General features: G+C 45.7%; 1 protein-coding gene across 7 annotated transcripts; it reads left to right on the top strand.

The window, feature by feature from the left end:
* Positions 1–441: 441 nt before the first annotated feature.
* ppp1r9alb (protein phosphatase 1 regulatory subunit 9A-like B) lies at positions 442–22,294 on the top strand. 7 transcript variants are annotated; one of them, XM_081701006.1, is made up of 20 exons: positions 442–558; positions 3,567–5,649; positions 8,968–9,100; positions 9,719–9,839; positions 10,163–10,267; positions 10,851–11,130; positions 11,328–11,465; positions 11,875–11,928; positions 12,064–12,293; positions 12,909–13,005; positions 13,358–13,499; positions 15,787–15,944; positions 16,151–16,496; positions 16,915–16,972; positions 17,076–17,147; positions 17,580–17,781; positions 18,258–18,308; positions 19,119–19,235; positions 20,401–20,586; positions 20,692–22,294. In XM_081701006.1, the coding sequence occupies exons 2-20, from the start codon at positions 3,751–3,753 to the stop codon at positions 20,848–20,850; spliced, it is 4,548 nt and encodes a 1,515-aa protein (XP_081557132.1). In that variant the 5' UTR covers positions 442–558; positions 3,567–3,750; the 3' UTR covers positions 20,851–22,294. The 7 variants fall into 7 exon arrangements, with proteins under 7 accessions (XP_081557132.1, XP_035390877.1, XP_081557133.1 ...); XM_035534984.2 differs by lacking the exon at positions 442–558 and adding an exon at positions 2,938–3,095; XM_081701005.1 differs by lacking the exon at positions 442–558 and adding an exon at positions 2,947–3,134.
* The last annotated feature ends 59 nt before the right edge of the window (positions 22,295–22,353 follow it).

The following is a 22,353-nucleotide window of genomic DNA, read 5'->3' as shown; positions in this document are numbered from 1 at the left end:
GCAGTGTCTGGCACAGTGACCTGCCAATCAAACCCCGGCCTTTGGGATTATGAGACAAGCAACTGCACTGTAGCAGAGTTCAGTTTTTCACATCCCAGTCACCACCCCATGTGTTATTACGTTCTGACTTGAGATGAAATGATTCGCAAACGATTCACATGAGGAAAGTCACCACAGCCTAGAACTTTATCAGAGAAAGAAATCACCTGCATCCTTATCTCTCTCTCTCTCTCTCTCTCTCTCTCTCTCTCTCTCTCTCTCTCTCTCTCTCTCTCTCTCTTTGATTGGGTGGTATTTTTATAAATCTAGGTCCAGGGGCCACCTGGGGAAAACAGCACTAAATTCAGGCCATGAAACAAACCCAGGCCAAGTACAAAGCACTTCAGTAATATATTAACATACTGTAGCTTCCCACCGGTAGATAACTAGGAACAAGTCACCCAGATTAGTGCTATCCTTACATTATTGGAAGCATCGAGGATGATAGCAGCACAGTTCTACAAACAGCCCAAAACATATTAAACTTAAGTTCTCCTCACAAGGCATATCAGAAGCATGGTGAGAAATTATTTTTTCCTCTTTATTGGTTGAATGATGTACTTTGATTGTTCCATCGTGGTTCTATTTTTAATATGGAATGTCTTGTTCTTGTGTAACCAGAGTAAGTGGGGGTTTTAGGAAGGGGGGACACACTTTGTGCTTCTGTGGTCATAAGAACAGGCAAACTGAGAAAAGGTCTATCAAGCATTTAGGAAGTTTCCCTTGAATTCTGAGCTGAGATAATCCTTTCTGCTTTTCTTGTCATGGTTCATATTAAGTTGTGGGTGGAGACAACTGATTCTTGGTCAGAGTAAACTTATGCAATTAGGTTAGTTTTTATAATATTCAGATTCAAGCAGAATCTTCTATGTTAAATTTAAAGCAATGAGTCATCACGTGATTACAAGGTTCCCCTACACTGTGAAAGCAACCATGTTTAAAATTCAAAATAGATTTAGTACAGTTGTTTTTTTAAACATCCATGACCACTAGGTGTCAATATAATGGCTGTTTCATAACATCAAGAATCGTTGAAAAATAATTATTATTTCTTTAATTTGTTAGGACCTGTTCCTTCATAAATACTGTAAAGTGAACTGAAAAACGTCAGGTCATGATGGAAGAGATTCTTAGTTGTACTGGTTTTTGCATGTGTGTGTGTGTGTGTACGTGTGTATGAGTTTTATACTCAAGGCCACAACTGTAAATGCCTGTTTGTAGTGCACAGGGGATTAACAGAGATAATCTACTCTCAATATTTAGAGACTGTAAAATGCCATCTGTTGGTGGGTCTGGTCTGTCGCTCACTCTGCCTCACTCGCCTTCACACACACACACACACACACACACACACACACACACACACACACACACACACCTTCACACAGTCAGTAATTATAGTTTATATTAAACAAGAATATAAAAGGCATAGCACATTTACCTGTGTTAGACTGTGAGATGCTTGCCATTGGGGAAATGTGTTGTAATACTTTTTCAGCACAGGCTGTATACAGTAAGGTATTATATCAGGTGTTCCTGGGCACTTTTATGTTACATTATTCACCTGAATTAACAATAAAGGATTAACTGTCTGAATACAATGCAATAAATAAAACTACTATCTTCAAAATAAAATTAGTTCTATGTTCAGTTTTCTGTTGACACCAAATTCGTCCATACTCTCACCATCTTTTTTAGCCCTTGAACTCACTCTCCTCTCCTCCTCTCTCTGTCCTCTTCACTCCTCCCCTCCACTCTCCGCTCCTCCCCTCTCTGTCCTCTTCACTCCTCCCCTCCACTCTCCGCTCCTCCCCTCCACTCTCCTCTCCTCCCCTCCACTCTCCTCTCCTCCCCTCTCTGTCCTCTTCACTCCTCCCCTCCACTCTCCTCTCCTCCCCTCTCTGTCCTCTTCACTCCTCCCCTCCACTCTCCGCTCCTCCCCTCCATTCTCCTCTCCTCCCCTCCCCTCTCCTCTCCTCCCCTCCACTCTCTGCTCCTCCCCTCCATTCTCCTCTCCTCCCCTCCCCTCTCCTCTCCTCTCTGTCCTCTTCACTCCTCCCCTCCACTCTCCTCTCCTCCCCTCCACTCTCCACTCCTCCCCTCCCCTCTCTTCTCCTCAGAGTGACTCAGATGGTGACCCATATGTGTGTAGAGAAAACAAAGCTTTTATGTGTCTGTTCTGCTTTTGGTAGTGGCCCGAGAGAAGCGCGGTGACCAGGCTCAGACTTTGGACTTGTTTCAGTGGGAAGTCCCAATTTTATAAAGCATTTCTGATGATTAAAGGTTTCCAGAAATAAGCTTTGGCATGATGACACAGACCCCTCAGACTTTGTACAGGTATCATAGTGGGCCCATTGTCCATAAAAAGAAAAACATAGAGGAAAGACCTCACAGATCTTAAGAATATGTGCATTTTGTAGTTTAACTAAGCATTCTTCACTTTTAAATAGATGAGACCCCATGCTTTTACTGGCAGAACACTAACAGAACCGCCAAATTGCGACATACGATTAGACTTTATGTACTAGGTCGTATTAGACGAATACAAAATTTAAATGGTTAACTATCATTAGTTAGACTGCTTAGTAAATCGGGCCTATTGCTTCTTTTCGCTGTAGATTCAGAGTGGCCTGAGAGTTGGCTTTTGTGGAGAGTTTAAAGTTTGGCGACCCTGGTGCTGATAGTATGCTGCTATCATACTGTTCCATTCTGACCGTTTTAATCATATCACTTGTCTCTGACAAAGTATTCTGCCCCTCGTGTAGGACCTAATTCCTCAAATATGTGGATGGAAGTACGGGGCCCAAACTAGGCATTTTCCCACGGGTTTCCCTGCCTTCCTTCGCGCAGACGCCGTCTCCTCTGTGCCGCGCGCTCCCGATCAGCTCGGTCCAGCGCGACGCCGGCACGGTGAGCGCGCGGCCGAGGATAAGGTTCGTTTCAGAGGATATTCACGGAAAAAAGGCAGGCGGCGGAGGGTGTGTGCGACAAGTTTCTAATCGCTCGTTTGCGATCATTTAGGGAGTTCTTCTCCTGTTGCTATGACTGCCGTTACGGTGAGTGAGTAGTGTGGTCAAGACTATCTACTATGTGAAGTAAGTTGTCGCTGTCGGTTTGTGGTCTAGCGTCGTTTGAACTGAACGACAGTTCAGTCGCGGCGTCCCAGATAACAGCGGTCACTGTAGTTTCATTACAGACGTTTGATTTGCGGCGTTATAATGACACAGTTCGCCAACGTGTTTTTAAAGAGAAATAAAAAAGGAATAATTTTTTGTAACAAAATTAATGCGCTCATCTTCTTTTGCTCTTCGTGACAAGCAATTAACCATAGCAATATTTTCACGTCATATGTAGCTAGCTAGATATACCAGCTTTTTTCAGTATATTTTAATATAGTTTTAGCAGTAAATGAAACTAATGATTAAGTAAATGAAGAAATGTTTAAGGAACAGGTTAGGAACATTTTTAATTAATACAATGCGTCACGCAATTATCCAGATAACTGACGATTGTTTCATTCTTTGTAGGTAACCGCAGCACAGTGCAGTGTGGCATTCTTCAAGAACTCAGGCCAGCGTAAATAGAGGCTTCACGATCGCCTGCATGGCAGGAGACGGCACCTGGACACCGCGGGGGGATTTTAGCTGAGATGTATACTTTTTAAATATTTTTGTACTGGCCAATTTGATCATTTTGATTCTTCACCTCAAAATGATAAGGAGTGAGCCTAAAAGCGATCGGGTGCTAAGAAGTGCTTCCCCTCATAGAAATGCATACAAATCAGACTTCCATTCCATCAAATGCTCCTTTGAGGGCCTGTCGGTCCCTTATTCCAATGGAGGCAGTGAAATGCGTGGCAGACCATCTGGGAGCCGTGTGAACAAAATCAAAAACATCTTCCTTCAAATGGACAGCCAGCAGCCACAGGACATACCAATTATCAGTAAACCTGGAGTGGCTAAATTCCCACGGGGCTCTACCTCACATAGGCCTAGCATGAGCAGTGTCTCCAGCGTGGAATCCACCGGCCCAGAAGTCACGCGAAAGGCCGAGGACGTCTCGTTTGACAAAGTGGCGCTGGCTGAGAAGTTCTCCGTCACCAGGAAGATGTTTGAGAGTGGCCTTAAAGAGCTATCTCCAGCAGAGACGGCCATGCCCATCAGAGTCGCCAGCCGAGCGTCTGTCCACAGCGTTTCGGAGGAGGGGAGGAGCGTGCGGAAGCTGATGGAAAAATCGGACCAAAGTGGCAAGACTAGAAGCCAGCCCAAGGAAGACGAGGAGAGAAGGAGAAGCGAGTCTGAGACGGCAGCGCACAAGGCTGGGGTAATGCTGAAGAATGCAGGACCCATGTCCAGGAGACTGGAGAGTTTCATGTTAGACAGTGACAGTGAGTCTCTCTCTGGCCCATCTATGTCCCGCAGCCCAGGGAGTCAGTCCCAGCCACCATCCACCCCACCCAGTGAGCGCTCGGATCCACCTTCGTCCCCAGAGAGGAACAGTCCTCCTGCATCGTACTTGCTGTGGCCCGAAAGCCTGTTGGCCCAGACAGACATGCGTTCACATGAGTTAAGCAGCTTAGATTCACGTGGCGATGTCCTGCACCCCCTCACTCCAGCGAACGGAGTCTGTGCGGAGGAGACCCCTCGTTTGAGTGGCTATAGCGCTTCCCCCACAACTGACCATGCCGACGAATCTTCAGTATCCGTTCTCTCGACGGAACCAACCGTCCTGTTTAAAAGTGAGAAGACCCACCGCTTGTCTCTGGGCAGTAGTCCTGGCTCTCCTGCTGGAGATGGAACCAAGGGGTCTTTGGAGCATGGTGTCCCCAAAGAGAAGCAGGGTGAAGGGGACGTTGCAGCTCCAGGGATGGCCACGGTCAGAGCTGAGCTGGTGGTGGTTCACAATGAATCTTCAGAGAGTGAGGGCAATGAGGAAGACCGCATCGAGGATGATGTTTTTGAGGAAGTCACCAATCGCATTTCAGAAAGGGAGGACCAAGGCGTTCTCGAGGAAAGTCTTTCGGGGAGGAGTGTTGGGTCTGGGGAGGAGAAAAAGAAGGAGGGAACAGAATTGACTCAGGACGTGGGAGACGAGGTTTTGAAAAGGAAGGAACAGATAGCTGAGGAGAGAAGCATACAGAAGGTGGTGGAGGAGGAGAAAGAACAGAAGGTGGAGGATTTAGATGACCAGAAAGACCTAGAGCAGGAGGAGCTGAGTTCGCTGACTGAAATGAAAGAATCTGAGCAAAAAGAGAAGCAGGTGGAGGAGCACACCATGCAGGATGAGGAAGATGATGGCACCCTGGAGGAGGTCACTGAAGCTTTAGAGGATGATTACGATGAACGCGAGTTTGAAGAGATGACCGTGGAAGAGGCACAACAGCAAGTCAATGAAGGTCTGTCCGGGAAGAGATCTTTGATATGTGGGATTGAGAATGCTGCTTTTGTTTATGACCGGGAGAGTAAACCCGATTTGGAATGTCAGCAAAAGGGAGAGGACACTGAACCACTGCTGAACTGGTCCCAGGAATATGAGGAATTGTCAGGCCTCTCTGAAGAGGAAAATCCCAGCCCGAGAAGAAAGATCAAGTTCTCCACTGCTCCTATCAAGGTATGGTGAACCTTACTTTATAATACCATGTAACTAGCATTGCTTACAGCCAAGTGTAACCTGGAATAATGGGGAAATATTATACATATGCAAATGCTAAAAAGTGGTTTATGCCACCCCTTTTGGAATAGCAAGACAGTTTGTTTCAGCTCAAATGGTATAAGCCTACTAGCACTGACCCAAATCTTTCAACACCTTTGCCTTTTCCAAACCTGCCTGTCTGAACTGGTCTTGTTCATGGCCCTTGAGCTCCCGGCTGGGAACTTTCCAATGTGCTTGTCAATGTGTAATGGTACTGGGATGCATTTGTACCCTTCCTACATGTTTGTCCTACAAGATCTCGCATGCTTGTAAAGGCATTTTGCTTTTGAGGTCCCTTCCTGTTGTGCAATGGCAGCAACCAAAAACTTTCCTATGGCTGATGGTAGAGTATGCTCTTTCCACAGATCTGAGACCAGTTTTGCCATTCCTCATGAGTTACAGTTAAGAGCACATAAGCAAGCTACTCCTTGCACTAAAATCCTGTCTGAGCACGTATCAGTTCAGGCATGTAATTTTTTTTTTCCACTGACAGCCATCGTTTTGAGAGCGCGGGAGAGCGAGCGAGCCCTGAGCAATAGATTATTTCTATATACCAAAGAACTTGACCTGCACCGGGCTGACTTAAGTTGGAATCTGCTATTTCATTTTTCCTAATGATGATAATTCAATGTCTCATATAAATTCTGTTGACCTGTTTGAGCTCACGGAGAAGACAGAAGGTAGAAGTAGCCCTTCGAGGCACAGCTCCAAGCCTCTGAGCACTCTTAGAGGCTGGGGAAAGCAGTGATGGTCTAGGTTCCTACCCAAAAACCGGAGGCATTACAATCTGAACTACTCAAAAAACTCAAAAGCTGGGAATGTATCACATTGGGTCCCCCCACATAAATCATAATAGGATAGAAAATTATTGCACTAATTTCATCATAAATTTTTGGTCAGTGTATAAGGGAGAGGACCACTAACTACTGAGGTGTGTGATCATGACATTTTGTTACTTTGCATGCATGTTGTCTAAGCCTGACTGTGCTGTTTGGACATGCCACCTGTATCCAGTCCTTTGTACGTTAATTACATAATTGAGAGCTACTATCCTGCTAATGTAGGTTGCTATGGTTGCAGTGTTGTCATGTCACGTCAGGGCTTTTCAAGACTTTTGTAGGAGGACAAAAGCACATGTTGTTACATGCTTCCAAATGTTGGTGTTTGGATCACAATATTGGTTAAGCAAAGTAGGAAAAGCGTTTTAAAATATGTTTGAAATGCTACTGGTTTTACGTCAGCATTACGGGCTGGCTCACAAAATGGTACCTCTGGCCTATCCACGACACTGCTTTGCCCTCCGTGGATTTGCATGTGTATGTTTGCACACCCAGTTGACTAGATCCCAGTGCATTGGGATTGGTTATCACACAGGAAGTATATTGTGCCCAAGATCACATGACTGGTTCTTGGACTCTAGAAAGTCGAAACTTGAAAGGGACAGATCTTGTTCAGGAAAGAAAAGCTCCTCTGTGTGAGGGAAACAGAGGGCCTGAATGTTGGTCTCTCTGTGTCCTGAGGGAGTGATTTATAATGAAATTGGTGATGCTTATCCCTTACAGTATGTTCATGTATGTATGTCGATTTTATATCATTTTTATATACTATATAATGGCAATTACTATAACAATTTACATTTATTTATTGGTGTCTATTTACATTCTTGATTTGTGCACTCATCCCTACTCTTATGTCTTAATTTTTGGAGCCAGTGATTTTTTTCTTTTTAGGTACAATGTGTCTTTTCCTGTTATATATTTGGATGCTTTCTGTTTTATAGGTTCTTTGGATGTTTTGATGCAGTTAAGACATTTGACATACTGTCCATTTTGGGTCTTCCTTTTTGTCACACTTGTATGTTTCCTGTTCCTGTTCCTCTCCAGATGTGGATTGTAAATTAAGACTTCCCTCAGTTGGGAATCGGCACACAATAGGCTAGAGTGGACCTGGGATGTTGAACTGAAGGCCTGAGATGTCTGCAGAATAACGGACAGAGATGGCCATTTTAAACTGGGCATTTTAAAATGACACTCTCCAAACCTGCTCATCCAGTACCCAAGTGTTTATATATAAACATGTGTCCATCTTTTTTACGCTTAACCAGCAATACTGTTTACTGTTCAGCCTTAGTTATTTGAAATATTAGCCCCCCAAAAATTCTTTTGGATTGAATCACTCTCAAAGCTCAACACACACACACACATACATACACACACACACACACACACACACACACACACACACACAGCATCTGTCAGCTGCTTTGGCGCGGAGTGAAGGTGTCTGATACCAGCAGCTGAGGCTAATGCAGGGTTCTGCGCTACTGTGTGTAAGAGGGCTTTCACCCCTGGCTGGCTACACCTCGAGACTGGCTGTGCTTATTAGCAAGCCAAATCAGAACCCTGAAAGCTGACAGCTCCTTTAAAAAAAAACAAAAAAACAACCCACCTCCCAACAGCCGTGGAATCGAGTCTAATGTGTGACCTGATTACTATGTTCACTCCTGTAGTTTCTCACTCTCTGCTCACTGAGACTTACTGGGGGCTCAGTGTTTGAAATCTCATCCCTGCTCGGTCGCAGGAATAAACTATCCTCTGTCTGCGTTTGCAGGAGTGGCGCGGCAAGAGACTGAGAAAAAAGACAGACAAAGGTGGAGAAAGACATTTCTCTGTGCTTGAGTTTGACTCTAGCAAAGAAAGGGACATTGTTCAGAGGTGTGTAGTTACTCCATGACAACGGGAGAGACCTGGCGAAAAGAAGACAGACGGAAAACATTGTTAGACAGAAAAGAGTAGGGAGGAGGGGAGACAGACGGAAAGGCAGGAAGAGAAAGAAATTCACTGTGCCACTTCAGAATGCTGAACTGTGTTGTCAGACTGTGTGTTTGTTTAACACAGCTTATGCGTTCAGGCCAAGTCTGCTGCCAGTGTGAGGTATGAACACCCACAGGTGCGCACACACCCCCTTCAGCTCTGCTGAAGTCTTCTAAAGCTTACTGTAAAGCCTACCCTAACCTGCACAAACATAAGAGCACACGGTTGTGTGTGTTTCCTTTGTTACAACCACCCACATGGGGTATTTTCATTTTCATGAAGCAAGATTTCTCTTATTATTTATTTATTTATTTATTTATTTCATTTTTTTTTATCTTAATCCAACTTATTTGACTCACACCTTGCGGGTACGTTTCTCTCTCTCTCTCTCTCTCTCTCTCTCTCTCTCTCTCTCTCTCTCCAGGTGTTTAGTACCTACTCCAATAATGAGTACGATCGCAGGAATGATGAGGTGGATCCTGTGGCCGCCTCTGCGGAGTACGAGCTGGAGAAGAGGGTGGAGAAGATGGACATCTTCCCAGTGGATATTCAAAAAGGTTAGGACTACATAACTCAACCCTAAAGGCTGGTTGGGATTCATTTCTTACTCGGTGTGGGAACGAAGACCCTCTTCTCTGATTAGGAATGCCGGTTGCAGGCTAGTTTTTCAGATGAACTCAGGTGTATATTTAATAGGGTTTTGAATAGAAAATCACTGACATGATACATTTGTGCTTTTCAGAAAAAAAGGAATATTTTTTTGTATGAGGTTTCCATCGCAGTGGCCCATTATGAGATTCGGTTCAAACAGCGCTAGGCAGCTGTATCCATAAAGGGCCGCCCGGCTGCAGGCTAGACTGGACCGCACAACTGATTCCACCTGTTTAGTAGCTGTTCTCAAGCTTCAAATATTTGATTTATTTTATCAGGTGTGCTTCTGCTCCGCTGGACTAAAAGCCTCCATCCACACTGGCCCTTTGTGGATAAGCTTGCCCACCCCCGGATTAGATAGGTCACGTTTTACCTATGAAGCGTGTTCCCGTGATGGGTATGGGATCAAGTCTTGCATTTTGTCTTTTGGAAGTGGTTCGGGGAGCCGTCATGCACCTGACCATGCCATCCCAGTAGTTTTCCTGTCATTACTATCGTTTTCCCCTTGTTCCCCGTTGTCACAGGCGAGGACGGCCTGGGAATCAGCATCATTGGCATGGGCGTTGGGGCTGACCAAGGCCTGGAGAAGCTTGGCATCTTCGTCAAAACCATCACAGAGAACGGCGCCGCCCAGCACGACGGCCGGTAGGAGACCAACCCCACCCGAACCTTGAAGCACCACCTCTCCCGCTGACGCCAACATCACTAATAAGAGTGGTGCTGCACCAGTGGTTTTTAACCAGTTGAAGGCCCTCATGCTAGCTCGTCCCCTTTTAAACTTGATGGACCTAGCTATATTACTCAGCGTTCAATTCGAAATGGTTGAGCAATTTGTGTGGGCACAGGATAAGCTCAGCCTACCGAACCTCACCGTCAGTGTGAAGGGAAAGAAAGCGAAACACAACTTTATTAACTTTATTAAATGGTGTAATATTAATAATGGGTTTGTGTGCTGTGTCTTTGTTCAGCATTAAAGTTAATGATCAGATAGTAGAGGTGGATGGAACCAGTCTGGTAGGAGTCACCCAGATGTTTGCTGCCACCGTACTGAAGAACACCAGAGGACTCGTGAAGTAAGAACTTGTGCTTGTATACACACACACACACACACACACACACACACACACACACAGGCACAGCTGACAAACACCTAATCTGCTAATCAATCACTCATGGGGAACAGTAGGTGAGCCATCTTTACTGGTAGAATACAAATGGAAACACTGCTTACAGGGAAATGCAGAACTCCTTAAGTAAGAAACACCTCTCTAGCAGAACATCTTAACTAGAGTATGAGATCTTAGCGGTTTTGTACTGTGGGATTTGTTGGTGCTTGCTCAGTAATATTGCACGGAGAATTTGTTAATGATTCACCAGGGTGTTGTCTGATTTTCAGTGTCATATCAGCTAAGGGAGATAGTATCTCAACAGGAAACAGTGAAGTGATTGAGAAAGGTTGTATTAAGAGGCCATTGCCTTTTAGTGCATGTTGTGTAACTTAACCTAGATGTAGATATCCACTGTAGCAATATATTCTGGTTATAAGAATACAGTACTATATTGTATAACCTATTTAAACTGGCTGGTATTTCTGTAATGTATGCCCGTATTTTCTATTTACATATGAATCGAATTGCACGTCATGTCTAAATGCAGATTTCTGATTGGCCGGGAGAAGCCAGGTGCGGAGAGCGAAGTGGCTCGTCTGATATGTGAAACGTTGGAACAAGAGAATTCTCAAAGCCAGGGCCACCAAGAAAGCCCATCGCCCCAAACCCTGGGACCAGAGAAGAGCCCTCAGTCCGGGGACTCGGAGGGTGAAAATCAGACGCCCCAAAACCCCTACCAGAGTGAAGACCATGCACGGCACCTGGAGGAGCAGCGAAGTCCGCTGATGCTGGCCGGTGCCGCGGAGGGCAAGAGCAGCGTCCAGGCGGTGAGAGAGAGGCTGGAGGATCTAAGGGGGGCAGGAGGGAGAAAGTTTGCATCCGGGACGCAGGGCCGAGAGAGATCGAAAATACCGCGTGCGGTGGGGAAGTGGACGAGGGACTCGGAAACCGTACATCTGTGAGTCAGAGCTGATCTGTAAGCGAGTGATTCGTTCTGCGCTGCCTCTGTCATGCTGTAACACAGGGTACAGGAAAGGAGCAGGAGAGAGAAGGGGGCGTGGCCTTTGAGCTGACCCAGGAAGTGTTTGCCCAGCTGAAGAATCAAGGTATCGTAATACCAGAGGATGAGAGTCACGGAGGCCTGGACCAAAAGTTCAGAGAGGTATGATGCAGAATGATTTACTTCAGACACATCATCGCTGTCTTAAAGGAGAATGCTGCTGCTTTTTCTATTGAGACTGCAAGTGAAATTCTAAATAAGTGAATCTTGCAGTGCAAAATATTACAAAAATTATTATAATTATTGCAAAATTATTAATGAATAATAAACTAATCTACTATTTTCCTGTTACAATACGAAAGCAGTGATTTGAAATGGTTTATGTTGAGAGCTTATATTTGAACTTGTATTAAAAAAATAACGTGAACTCTGGACATAATTCTTCCTGTCCATTGCATACCTCTGTGTGAGTGCCCATGAAATAGTGACACACCGTAGTTATGACAGCAAGTGAAAGTGTCCTCTGTTCCTTTAGTGTTTTAACCCTGAGGTGTGTGTGTGTATGTATCAGCTCCAGATGAGGCACAGTGTGACTGTAGCAGAACTCAAAGTGATGAAGGACAAGGTAGGATTCAGAAACTGTGTTCCCATTTCACTGACTGGCCGTTCACACCGCGTGTTAATATGACACAACAAATGCCTGGAAATCTGATTCCGTGCATCTGTGTGCACGTGTGCGTCTGCGGCCGTGCCTCCTTAGCTACGAGTGTGCGAGGCTGACCGCCTGGCCTGGGAGGTCCGAGGAGCAGGCCTGGAGCAGAGCGTGGACGAGAGCCGCCAGCGCGTGCAGAAGCTGGAGACCTACTGGCTAGACGCTCAGGCCCTCTGCAAGACCATCGACCAGCGGCTCCGGGAGGCCCAGAGCCAGCATGAGGCCCTGCAGCTGAAATACGACCAGACGAGCGCACTGCTCCAGGAGCACCAGCAGAGGTAGGGCTCCGCAACGGTCAGGCAGGTGCGCACGGGGCACAGGGCACCATGCCCTTGGACATGGTTCTGACGCAGTATGGCACTCTGGAAAATGTGTGCGAAAGGCATGTAAAATGAAGCCATTCACCAATCGTCTTTTGCAGGTTTTGTTTGCTTGTTTTTGCGTTTGTAAGCCATTGGTAGTAAAGAGCTGGTTGACCAATTGCAGTTAACCATGAAAGAAAGCCATTAGGCTTTAGGTAGCATGACTTCTGCAAAATGATCATTTGCAGCTATTTAGATTAGATTGCTAAAAATTAATTCATCTTAACTTTTTTGAACTGAACTACAACTTTGATTATTTTGAAAATCCTCATGTTGTTCCTCATAGTTGTACAGAGAAAAAACAAAATATTTTAAAGTTTACAATTGGTTATTCAAGATGAAGGAACAATATATGATGGTGTTACATGAAGAATGGTCACATGAGGTAGGACTGAAGATGTTTCTCTTGCATAGTACTGATATTGGATTAGAGGGATTACCCCTGCCCCATATCTAAGCCTAACTTTAGCCTCTTTTCCAATCGTTGTGTGTGTGTGTGTGTGTGTGTGTTAATCTGTGCTCCATTTGCAGAGAGGCTGAGATAGCGAAGAGAGAGGAGGATCTGAAGAGACAGTTAGAGGAGAAAGAGAGGGATTACAAGCGAAGTCTGAGCAAACTGCAGGAACGGGTAAATCTGGGCTTACTGTGGGAAAGTGGGAAGTCTCGGAGATGATGTTTATGGAGAGGCTCACCGCAGAGCAGAGTCAGGGATGGTGCAGTCATACGAGCAAATTTGGATTTTTAATGGAACATTTATATTTGGCAGTCTTTTCAACTTCATCTTAATGTTTGTCTTCAGAGTTGCCTTGTAAAAGTTTAACACTTTTTTTGTCATTTTGTAGTTAAACTGGCAGTATTACAAATCTGCTGACTGGTAAAACATTAATCATGGTGAAGATTTTGACTATCAAACTTGCACCATGTGACATAGTATGGTGTGGGTGAAGTTCGTAAGAACTGGCATCTCCATCGTTCTTCAGATTGCAATTCTGGAGGGACGAGCTGGTTCAGACCAACCTGAGGACACATGCAGTCCAGAAGGAGGAAGCTGGCGAAGTAGCCCCACCTCTGGATCCGGGTCTTCAGACAGAATCGGACAGGACCCAGACGACCTCCTCTCCAGTATAGCAGAACCATAAACCAAACATGTGCCATGCAGTCATTTAGACATGATAGGAAGCCACTTGGCTAAATATCCAAAGCCCAAAGGACCCACAAATTGTTTGACCATGTTGCCATTGTTATTGGAGCTCTGAGTTCTCTACCACCACCTCATACCGGAAAAGACTGTCTTACATTTCCCACTGTCCTATTAGCAGTCCTTACAAGTTGTAGAGGGAAAGGCAGCGATGCCTCCCCTGTCCCTCTACAGTGTCCTCTAGCACACTGTGGAGTAATCCCTGATCCTGAAACTGTTTCCCTGTCCCCCTACAGTGTCCTCTAGCACACTGTGGAGTAATCCCTGATCCTGAAACTGTTTCCCTGTCTCCCTACAGTGTCCTCTAGCACACTGTGGAGTAATCCCTGATCCTGAAACTGTTTCCCTGTCTCCCTACAGTGTCCTCTAGCACACTGTGGAGTAATCCCTGATCCTGAAACTGTTTCCCTGTCTCCCTACAGTGTCCTCTAGCACACTGTGGAGTAATCCCTGATCCTGAAACTGTTTCCCTGTCCCCCTACAGTGTCCTCTAGCACACTGTGGAGTAATCCCTGATCCTGAAACTGTTTCCCTGTCCCCCTACAGTGTCCTCTAGCACACTGTGGAGTAATCCCTGATCCTGAAACTGTTTCCCTGTCCCCCTACAGTGTCCTCTAGCACACTGTGGAGTAATCCCTGATCCTGAAACTGTTTCCCTGTCCCCCTACAGTGTCCTCTAGCACACTGTGGAGTAATCCCTGATCCTGAAACTGTTTCCCTGTCCCCCTACAGTGTCCTCTAGCACACTGTGGAGTAATCCCTGATCCTGAAACTGTTTCCCTGTCCCCCTACAGTGTCCTCTAGCACACTGTGGAGTAATCCCTGATCCTGAAACTGTTTCCCTGTCCCCCTACAGTGTCCTCTAGCACACTGTGGAGTAATCCCTGATCCTGAAACTGTTTCCCTGTCTCCCTACAGTGTCCTCTAGCACACTGTGGAGTAATCCCTGATCCTGAAACTGTTTCCCTGTCTCCCTACAGTGTCCTCTAGCACACTGTGGAGTAATCCCTGATCCTGAAACTGTTTCCCTGTCTCCCTACAGTGTCCTCTAGCACACTGTGGAGTAATCCCTGATCCTGAAACTGTTTCCCTGTCTCCATACAGTGTCCTCTAGCACACTGTGGAGTAATCCCTGATCCTGAAACTGTTTCCCTGTCTCCATACAGTGTCCTCTAGCACACTGTGGAGTAATCCCTGATCCTGAAACTGTTTCCCTCTCTCCCTACAGTGTCCTCTAGCACACTGTGGAGTAATCCCTGATCCTGAAACTGTTTCCCTGTCCCCCTACAGTGTCCTCTAGCACACTGGAGTAATCCCTGATCCTGAAACTGTTTCCCTGTCTCCCTACAGTGTCCTCTAGCACACTGTGGAGTAATCCCTGATCCTGAAACTGTTTCCCTGTCCCCCTACAGTGTCCTCTAGCACACTGTGGAGTAATCCCTGATCCTGAAACTGTTTCCCTGTCTCCCTACAGTGTCCTCTAGCACACTGTGGAGTAATCCCTGATCCTGAAACTGTTTCCCTGTCTCCCTACAGTGTCCTCTAGCACACTGTGGAGTAATCCCTGATCCTGAAACTGTTTCCCTGTCTCCCTACAGTGTCCTCTAGCACACTGTGGAGTAATCCCTGATCCTGAAACTGTTTCCCTCTCTCCCTACAGTGTCCTCTAGCACACTGTGGAGTAATCCCTGATCCTGAAACTGTTTCCCTCTCTCCCTACAGTGTCCTCTAGCACACTGTGGAGTAATCCCTGATCCTGAAACTGTTTCCCTCTCTCCCTACAGTGTCCTCTAGCACACTGTGGAGTAATCCCTGATCCTGAAACTGTTTCCCTGTCTCCCTACAGTGTCCTCTAGCACACTGTGGAGTAATCCCTGATCCTGAAACTGTTTCCCTGTCTCCCTACAGTGTCCTCTAGCACACTGTGGAGTAATCCCTGATCCTGAAACTGTTTCCCTGTCCCCCTACAGTGTCCTCTAGCACACTGTGGAGTAATCCCTGATCCTGAAACTGTTTCCCTGTCCCCCTACAGTGTCCTCTAGCACACTGTGGAGTAATCCCTGATCCTGAAACTGTTTCCCTGTCCCCCTACAGTGTCCTCTAGCACACTGTGGAGTAATCCCTGATCCTGAAACTGTTCTTGTTTCTGGTTGCCCTGAAAATAATACCTCATGTGTTGTGGGAATAAATAACTGGTGTGTTCCTCTTCAGAAGCAGACCTGGGTGAGGCGGTACCACTGACGGACCGTCTCGACTGCAGTGCCTACAGAGCCAAAGCCAAGCTGACCCACGGAGTCCAGCGGAAGAGACCATCCCGGAACAAACTCCGCGAGTCAGCTAAGAGCACACAGTCCTCCGTTCAGACACAGGTGAGTTACTGTTACTCATTGTTCCCGAAGGACAGTTCTTTGTTTGAGCTAGGTGTGCCTCAGGGGTGTATTTTAGGCATCGCACAAAGTTGAGGGTGAAAAAAATGTTTTCTTGGTTGATCTGATTTTAGTAACTCAACCCCTCAAGGCCCATGAACAGGAATAATCTGTCCTAAAGTTATCTTGGCTTTATTTTTCTTCTGTAGGCACAAGAAAGTATGAGTGATAACAGTACTGATGCTAACCGAAGACGGTCCTACCTGGAGAGCCTCTCCATACCCGTGCCTATCCGGCAGTCAGGCAGTGAGCACAAGCGTGAGTGTGAAGGCGAGCAGAGGCCCGGGGGAGGAAGAGAGAGCGACCTATCGAGCTCTCCCTCCCTTCGAGGTCACACGCCTCGGGGAGGCGGCAGCACCAGGTCTAGCCTGTCTCCTCCTAAAGACTCCTCTACTCCTCCGTCTCCCTCCATCCATTCCTCCGCCGGGCTGCTCCACCACTTCCGCAACAAGAGGTACAAGAAGAAGGAGAGTAGCCAGAGCAGGAAGAACAAAGGTGCTGTGTCGGTTCGCTCACTCGCTTGTTTGCTCATCTACTGATTCATTCCTTTGGTTGATTTGACTCAATCGCTCCTTCATCAGCCAGGTTTATTCTGGTTTTGCGCTTTTTACACTAATTGCATGGGTTGCACATGCCAAAAGCATTCTCATGTAAAGGCCATCACAACCTTTGCACATCATGTCTCTGTCTGGTATTTTAGTATTATTCTAATGTTACAAGTTTTTGGCAGTCAGCTCGGGTTTTGTGAAGTATGGTAAATGATGCCAATTTATCTAGCTGGAAGTTTATCCTTCTCCTCATTCTCTTGTCTTACCCGTTTACTGAAGAACGGAAAAGGAAATTGAACAAATTGGCCATATGCTATATGGCCTGTATGTAATGTTTACGTGTAAACACACACATTTTCTATCAGATGAGGAGAGTGACAGCTCGTCAACAAGAAGGTCCAAGAGAAGGTTTCCAGATTTTGGGTAAGACCTGAGCACTGAGATGTGCCGCTAACATATTTCCGTCTCTGCCCCACTGTTCCGAATGGCATGCTCTTCTGCTCTCTCGCTTCCTGACGCTGCGTAGGGGTCTTCGCCGGTCGGGTGGAAAGGGACAGAAGCAGGAGAAGGACACACCGCGGAGCTCGGTCGGGAGCAGGTGCGGCTCTCCACACGCGTTTGCGTTTACGTGTGCGTGACTGGAGCGTTACACTTCTCCTTCTCGCACCGCCCCGTAGAGCAGGCCGTTCATAATGAAACTGAATTTCATTTGATTCTAAGATGATGCCTCCCAGTTTTGTTAGAATCCAGCCCCAGATGTAAAAAAGGATTGTGGTTCATTCAGTGAAAAAAGGGTATTTTGTAGAATGTTCTGAACTGTGCATCAAAGGAATGTTTAATCCAGCACATGCTAATATGGCTAAAGATTAATGAAAGCTGGTTAGAAACCAGCTAGTAATGCGCAAATGTTACCATGCTAAGTTATTCCCAGTAGTTTTCGTCCTAGTTTAGTGAAGTGTTCTTGTAATTGTAGTCTCTCTTATGAATAGAATGGTTTTCATGTTCAGTCTTGTCTCATATCTCAACTCAGGGGTTCTGCAGAACTAGTGGGAGAGTTTGGGGGGAACGTCTCGCCCTCCGACTCTGCGAGCTCCGTCCCCTCCTGCATGCCGTTTTCCTGGTTCGGAGACAGGGAGAGAGGAAGAGAGAAGGAGCCGTCGTTGTCCAGCTGTAGCCTGCCCCAGACCCCAATGGAGGAGCGTGCAGAGGATGGGCAAGAAGAAAGGACCAAGGTGAGGGAGAGGGGGGGGAGAGAGAGAAGGAAATGGGCTGCTTTTCCATTATTGGAGTGCATGTGATGAAGGGTGATGTGAATTTTGCCATAGTCTGAAATTGCTTAAAAAGCTTTTATCCAGTTTTCGCACTTCCAAAAATCCTGTTATTCCTCTGTTGCTCTTTCCTCATGACGAACTCCCTCAGAATCTCACCAGCTGCTCAGATGTTCACAACTATCGCATTTCAACACTTTTTCTCAGATTCAGTTTGCTTAAGGATGTTTAATAAGTCATCTGGGGTTCACAACTAGTTTGCTGAAGTGGTTTATTTACACAAATGAACTTGCTTGTTGTCAGTGGACCTTGCAGGCTATGATATCAGAGCGCACAGTGTGTGTGTGTGTGTGTGTGTGTGTGTGTGTGTGTGTGTGTGTCTCAGTTGGTGGCTAAGCTACCATGTGCTTTGATGTACTTGTCTCATAAACTCTTCTCAGAAGCAGACCAAGCTGCCCTGGTCCACTGGCCTCTCACGCTCCTTAGACTGGGTACAGTATGAAACTGGCTCTCAGTGCAGCGTAATCACTCCCTGTAGATGGTAGTGACCTAACAGACCTGTCTTACTATTCGATACTCTACCAATGCTAGAAAGTGTGTGTGTGTGTGTGTGTGTGTTTCTTATATAGTGGCAGAGAGATGAATTGTTCATAGAACTACACTGCATGTTTATCTGTAGGTCTCTTTAGTAGTTCTCCTGTTGTCGTCATTTAATCTTTTAATGAAACACTTAATCCCATACATCCTGATATTGCTACTAGTGAGACTGGTAGAGGCTTTAATGTGCTTTTCTCACGTTTGTCTCAAATGTTCCTTAACTTAGTAGTTTGGCACTGCTTAACACTGCTTTAAAAAGCTATTGTTATTTGATCCTTTGACTCAAAACTTTACAAACTACAAACGTTCTCAAATGTTCCCTGTAGCCAGTAAGTCCTGAGCTTTAGGTTACCATGGAAATGTGTAGGACCTCTCTGGTGCCCAGTTATAAGACAAAACCCCGTTTGTTCAAATGATGAGGACTGTCAGTACCGAACCTGTTAGTCACATGTGCTGTGGGTAAGAAAGTGTTTGCCATGAAGGTGGATAATGATTTGTGGAACCCTTTGCTTAATGATAAAGTACATGGATCTCACGGTCGTATATTAAATGTCTATTCTATTCTTAGTTATTATCTAAAGTATGTGCGCATGCGTGTTTGTGCGTGTCTGTCTGTGTGTGCGTGTGCGCACATCTGCATGCGTGCGCCTTTGTGCGTGTGTGTGTGTGTGTGTGTGTGTGTGCGCACGGCTGGCCCGCTGCAGAGCTTATCTGCAGTGTATGAGTCGTGCGGCAGAAGGCCTGGTTCGGCCGTGGCGGGCATGTGGAGGGACCCTCGTCCTGGAGGTCGCTCTCAGGGCCACACCTGCTCCTCCTGGGAGGTGAGTGACCGGCTCACCCGGTCGCCACCATTGCACCTTAGAACGTAGTGGCTCGTCCGTCATCGTATTGTAGACCAGGGGTCCTCAATCCTCATGGCCTCACCGCCGATCCAACTAGATGTACGTTAGTGCCACTTCCCCGGCGCCCCTGGGCCTGGTATTCAGCACTGGTCTGTGGTTCCGGACTGGGTTGAGAATCTATATTCTAATGCATGATGGGAAGGAGCATTCAGACAACTGGTTTGTGCTGGTGTCCTACGGTAAGAGTGTGTGTGTGTGTGTGTGTGTGTGTGTGTGTGTGTGAGTGAGAGAGTGAGAGTGAGTGAGAGAGAGAAAAGGACATCAGTGAGCCTTTGTTTACAAGGGACAGAAGTGTCTTAGTTTGTGTGTTTCTACATGGCTATCCGTGATGCATAAGTCTGCCAAAGAGTTTCCCATATCTGCTTCTCGCATGTCTGTATATACACAGAGCTGTAAGAGGTACACAAACCTGTATATACCCAGGGCTATAAGGGGTAGGTTTGTAACCTATTAAAATATTTTTTCCTGTCCAAAATAAGAAATAATTATTGGTGATTTCTCAGTTCTCTTAAACTAGACTCAATTTATGAACTCGCAAACTAGTTGCGAGACAAATGTAGTGCAACGCTCACAAAGATTCTGAAGTACAGTAGTGGAGTACTTGTATCCTCTGCTCTTGAATGTTCGTAAGAGCAGATCTCCTCGGACACGCGTGTCTCCTCTAGAGTACATGCAGACAGGACAAGAAGACAAGTGTGTCAGGGTACCGAGGGAGGGAGCTAGAATCAGCTCTCTGGCCCGTGTAAACGTCATCCATTATGATACAAAGGGCAACAGCTGAGTGCTCTCGCTCTCTCTCTCGCTCTCGCTCTCTCTCGCTCTCTCTCGCTCTCTCTCTCTCCGGCCTCATTCCTATACATGCTCTAGATTCACACTGTCCCAATAACTTTTTGTGGAACTGCAGGGCCATGACTGCAGTGTTTCTGCAGTACGCACTTGCTCTTGTGAAATAGCCGTCTCCTGTAAAACTGTTAAACGCTAATTATTACTACTAATAATTTAGAATGTCAGTACTGTATAGGCGAACTTGCAGCATGTGTGCGCATGTATGCTTGTGTGTTCTCAAGGCTGTATTCCCATTCAGACACTTGATGAGCCTGCTCCCGTCGTGAAGACGCACTTTTGGCAAAACCGTCCCCTTTCAGAGTGGACCAATCAACAGGTGTGTCACTGGTTAATGGGCATGAACATGGACCAATACATAGTAGGATTCAAAGCTAAGGGTGTGGACGGCAAGCACCTCATGGATTTGGACAGTAGTAAGCTCAAGGTGGGAACTTACCAGTGGTATTTTTACACTAATTTATAACTAATCATATTAAATCTAAAAATCCGTAGCATGTAACTTTTTTTGTTTTGTTTGATTGTTTTGTAGGATCTGGGTGTGACGAGTCACAGAGACCGTTCCACCATTAAGAGAAAACTGCGAGACATGAAGAAGGAACAGGGGAAAGCAGAGAAGCACCGAGCAAAGAGGGAGCGGGAGGGCCCGCGGATCGGCGGGAAGCCAGCCAAACTCGAGTCCACGTGCTGATGTAGCCATGGCAACAGACTTTTCGGTACCCTGCAACCTAGCTAGCCAGGGGCCAGGCCTACACACATGCAGTGATGTGAAAAACCACGCAGCCTGTTCCCACGGGATACAGTTTACTGTCATTACTGTGGCTGAACGGGCTACAGGTTGCTGGATCGGGTGGGAACAACAAACACTCAGTTGGACTTGATGAAGAGCTAACCAACTGTGGAAGTGCAGATGGAGTTTGTGTGTCTCATACTCTCTCTCATTCAGGCTGATGTAAAGGTCTAGTTTGTCCTTCTAGTATTGTTCATAGTTTTACACTATAGGATATTTAATTGGCATCCTCTGAACGCAACATTTAAGGATGACTTGGTTACACTGCTGTAACAATTATGTGCTACATTCAGGAAAAAAAAAAAGTTTTCGTTTCGTTGAGATGTTTATACTGTCCATGCAGACCTTACTGTTTTGATTGACCTGACAGCTGGTAAATTTGATTAGGCGATCGAGTGAGTTACCAGTTGTGCACACCAGAGGGCAGCATTGTGAATGAAGTTGGCAAAAGCTCGCTTCTTTCATCGTTCTTCCTCACCAGAACTGATGCGTAGGAGGTCTTTCGATGTAGGATATGTGATCCATGGTCTGATTTTTGTGACCCTAACTGCCATAAATATGGATGCCATCTGATCAGAGAACAGCAGTCCTACTTTGGAGGCATTTAACCAACACTAATCCAGTCTTAAAGCCACTCTACACTATGACCCCTAATAAGCATATCTCACTTGAACTCTCCACTGAATGTCAGCATTATGAAGCGCACACAAGCACAGAGAGATTAAGTATGCACTTTTAAGTGTGCCCTTCATCCCCCCCCCACCCCAATATATACTTCCTTTTTTAAAGAACTTTTTAAAAAATTTGCATATTTTTATTGCCGGCTGTACATTGTTTTAATAAAGGAGTATTGTAACTGTGATAGGAAGAAGGGGAGCTTTGTTTTATGTGACATGGTAATAAATTTACATGTGTAATAAATACAAGTATTTTCCTTTTTTTCTCCATTGCTTAATTAGAGATCATATGCTACTTTGATATTTCAGACTGATTTCTGTTAAAGGGAATTGGGACAGGATGGGACAAAATCCTGAAGGAGAAGTTCATGCTCCAAGTCTAATCCAATTCAGACTGGTGCCAAACTGATGCTCCAAGTCCCCAAACATCAATACAATCGAGTCCTTTTCAGAGTGGCGGTCCAGCACGACTATACATGCAGAACTGTTGTGCTTAGTTTATAAAACATAGTAATTTTATACAGAACTTGTTTTATCTGATAACGATCGTTGACACTTGTTGTTTTTAGAAGATGTGGCCATAGCAAATGGCTGATGTTTGCATGAATTAAAACATATTTGACATTAATCTGTAATAAATATGAATAAAATGTCAAATTAAATATCAAGTGTTGCGGTGACTCGTGTGTGTTGGTTCTAGAGTTGGTAATTTATTTCATGATTTTGT

The sequence above is a fragment of the Electrophorus electricus genome, chromosome 18 (genome assembly GCF_041902795.1).
Source record: "Electrophorus electricus isolate QZ-2024a chromosome 18, ASM4190279v1, whole genome shotgun sequence".
NCBI lineage: Eukaryota > Metazoa > Chordata > Actinopteri > Gymnotiformes > Gymnotidae > Electrophorus > Electrophorus electricus.
This window is presented reverse-complemented; position numbering and strand designations above follow the sequence as displayed.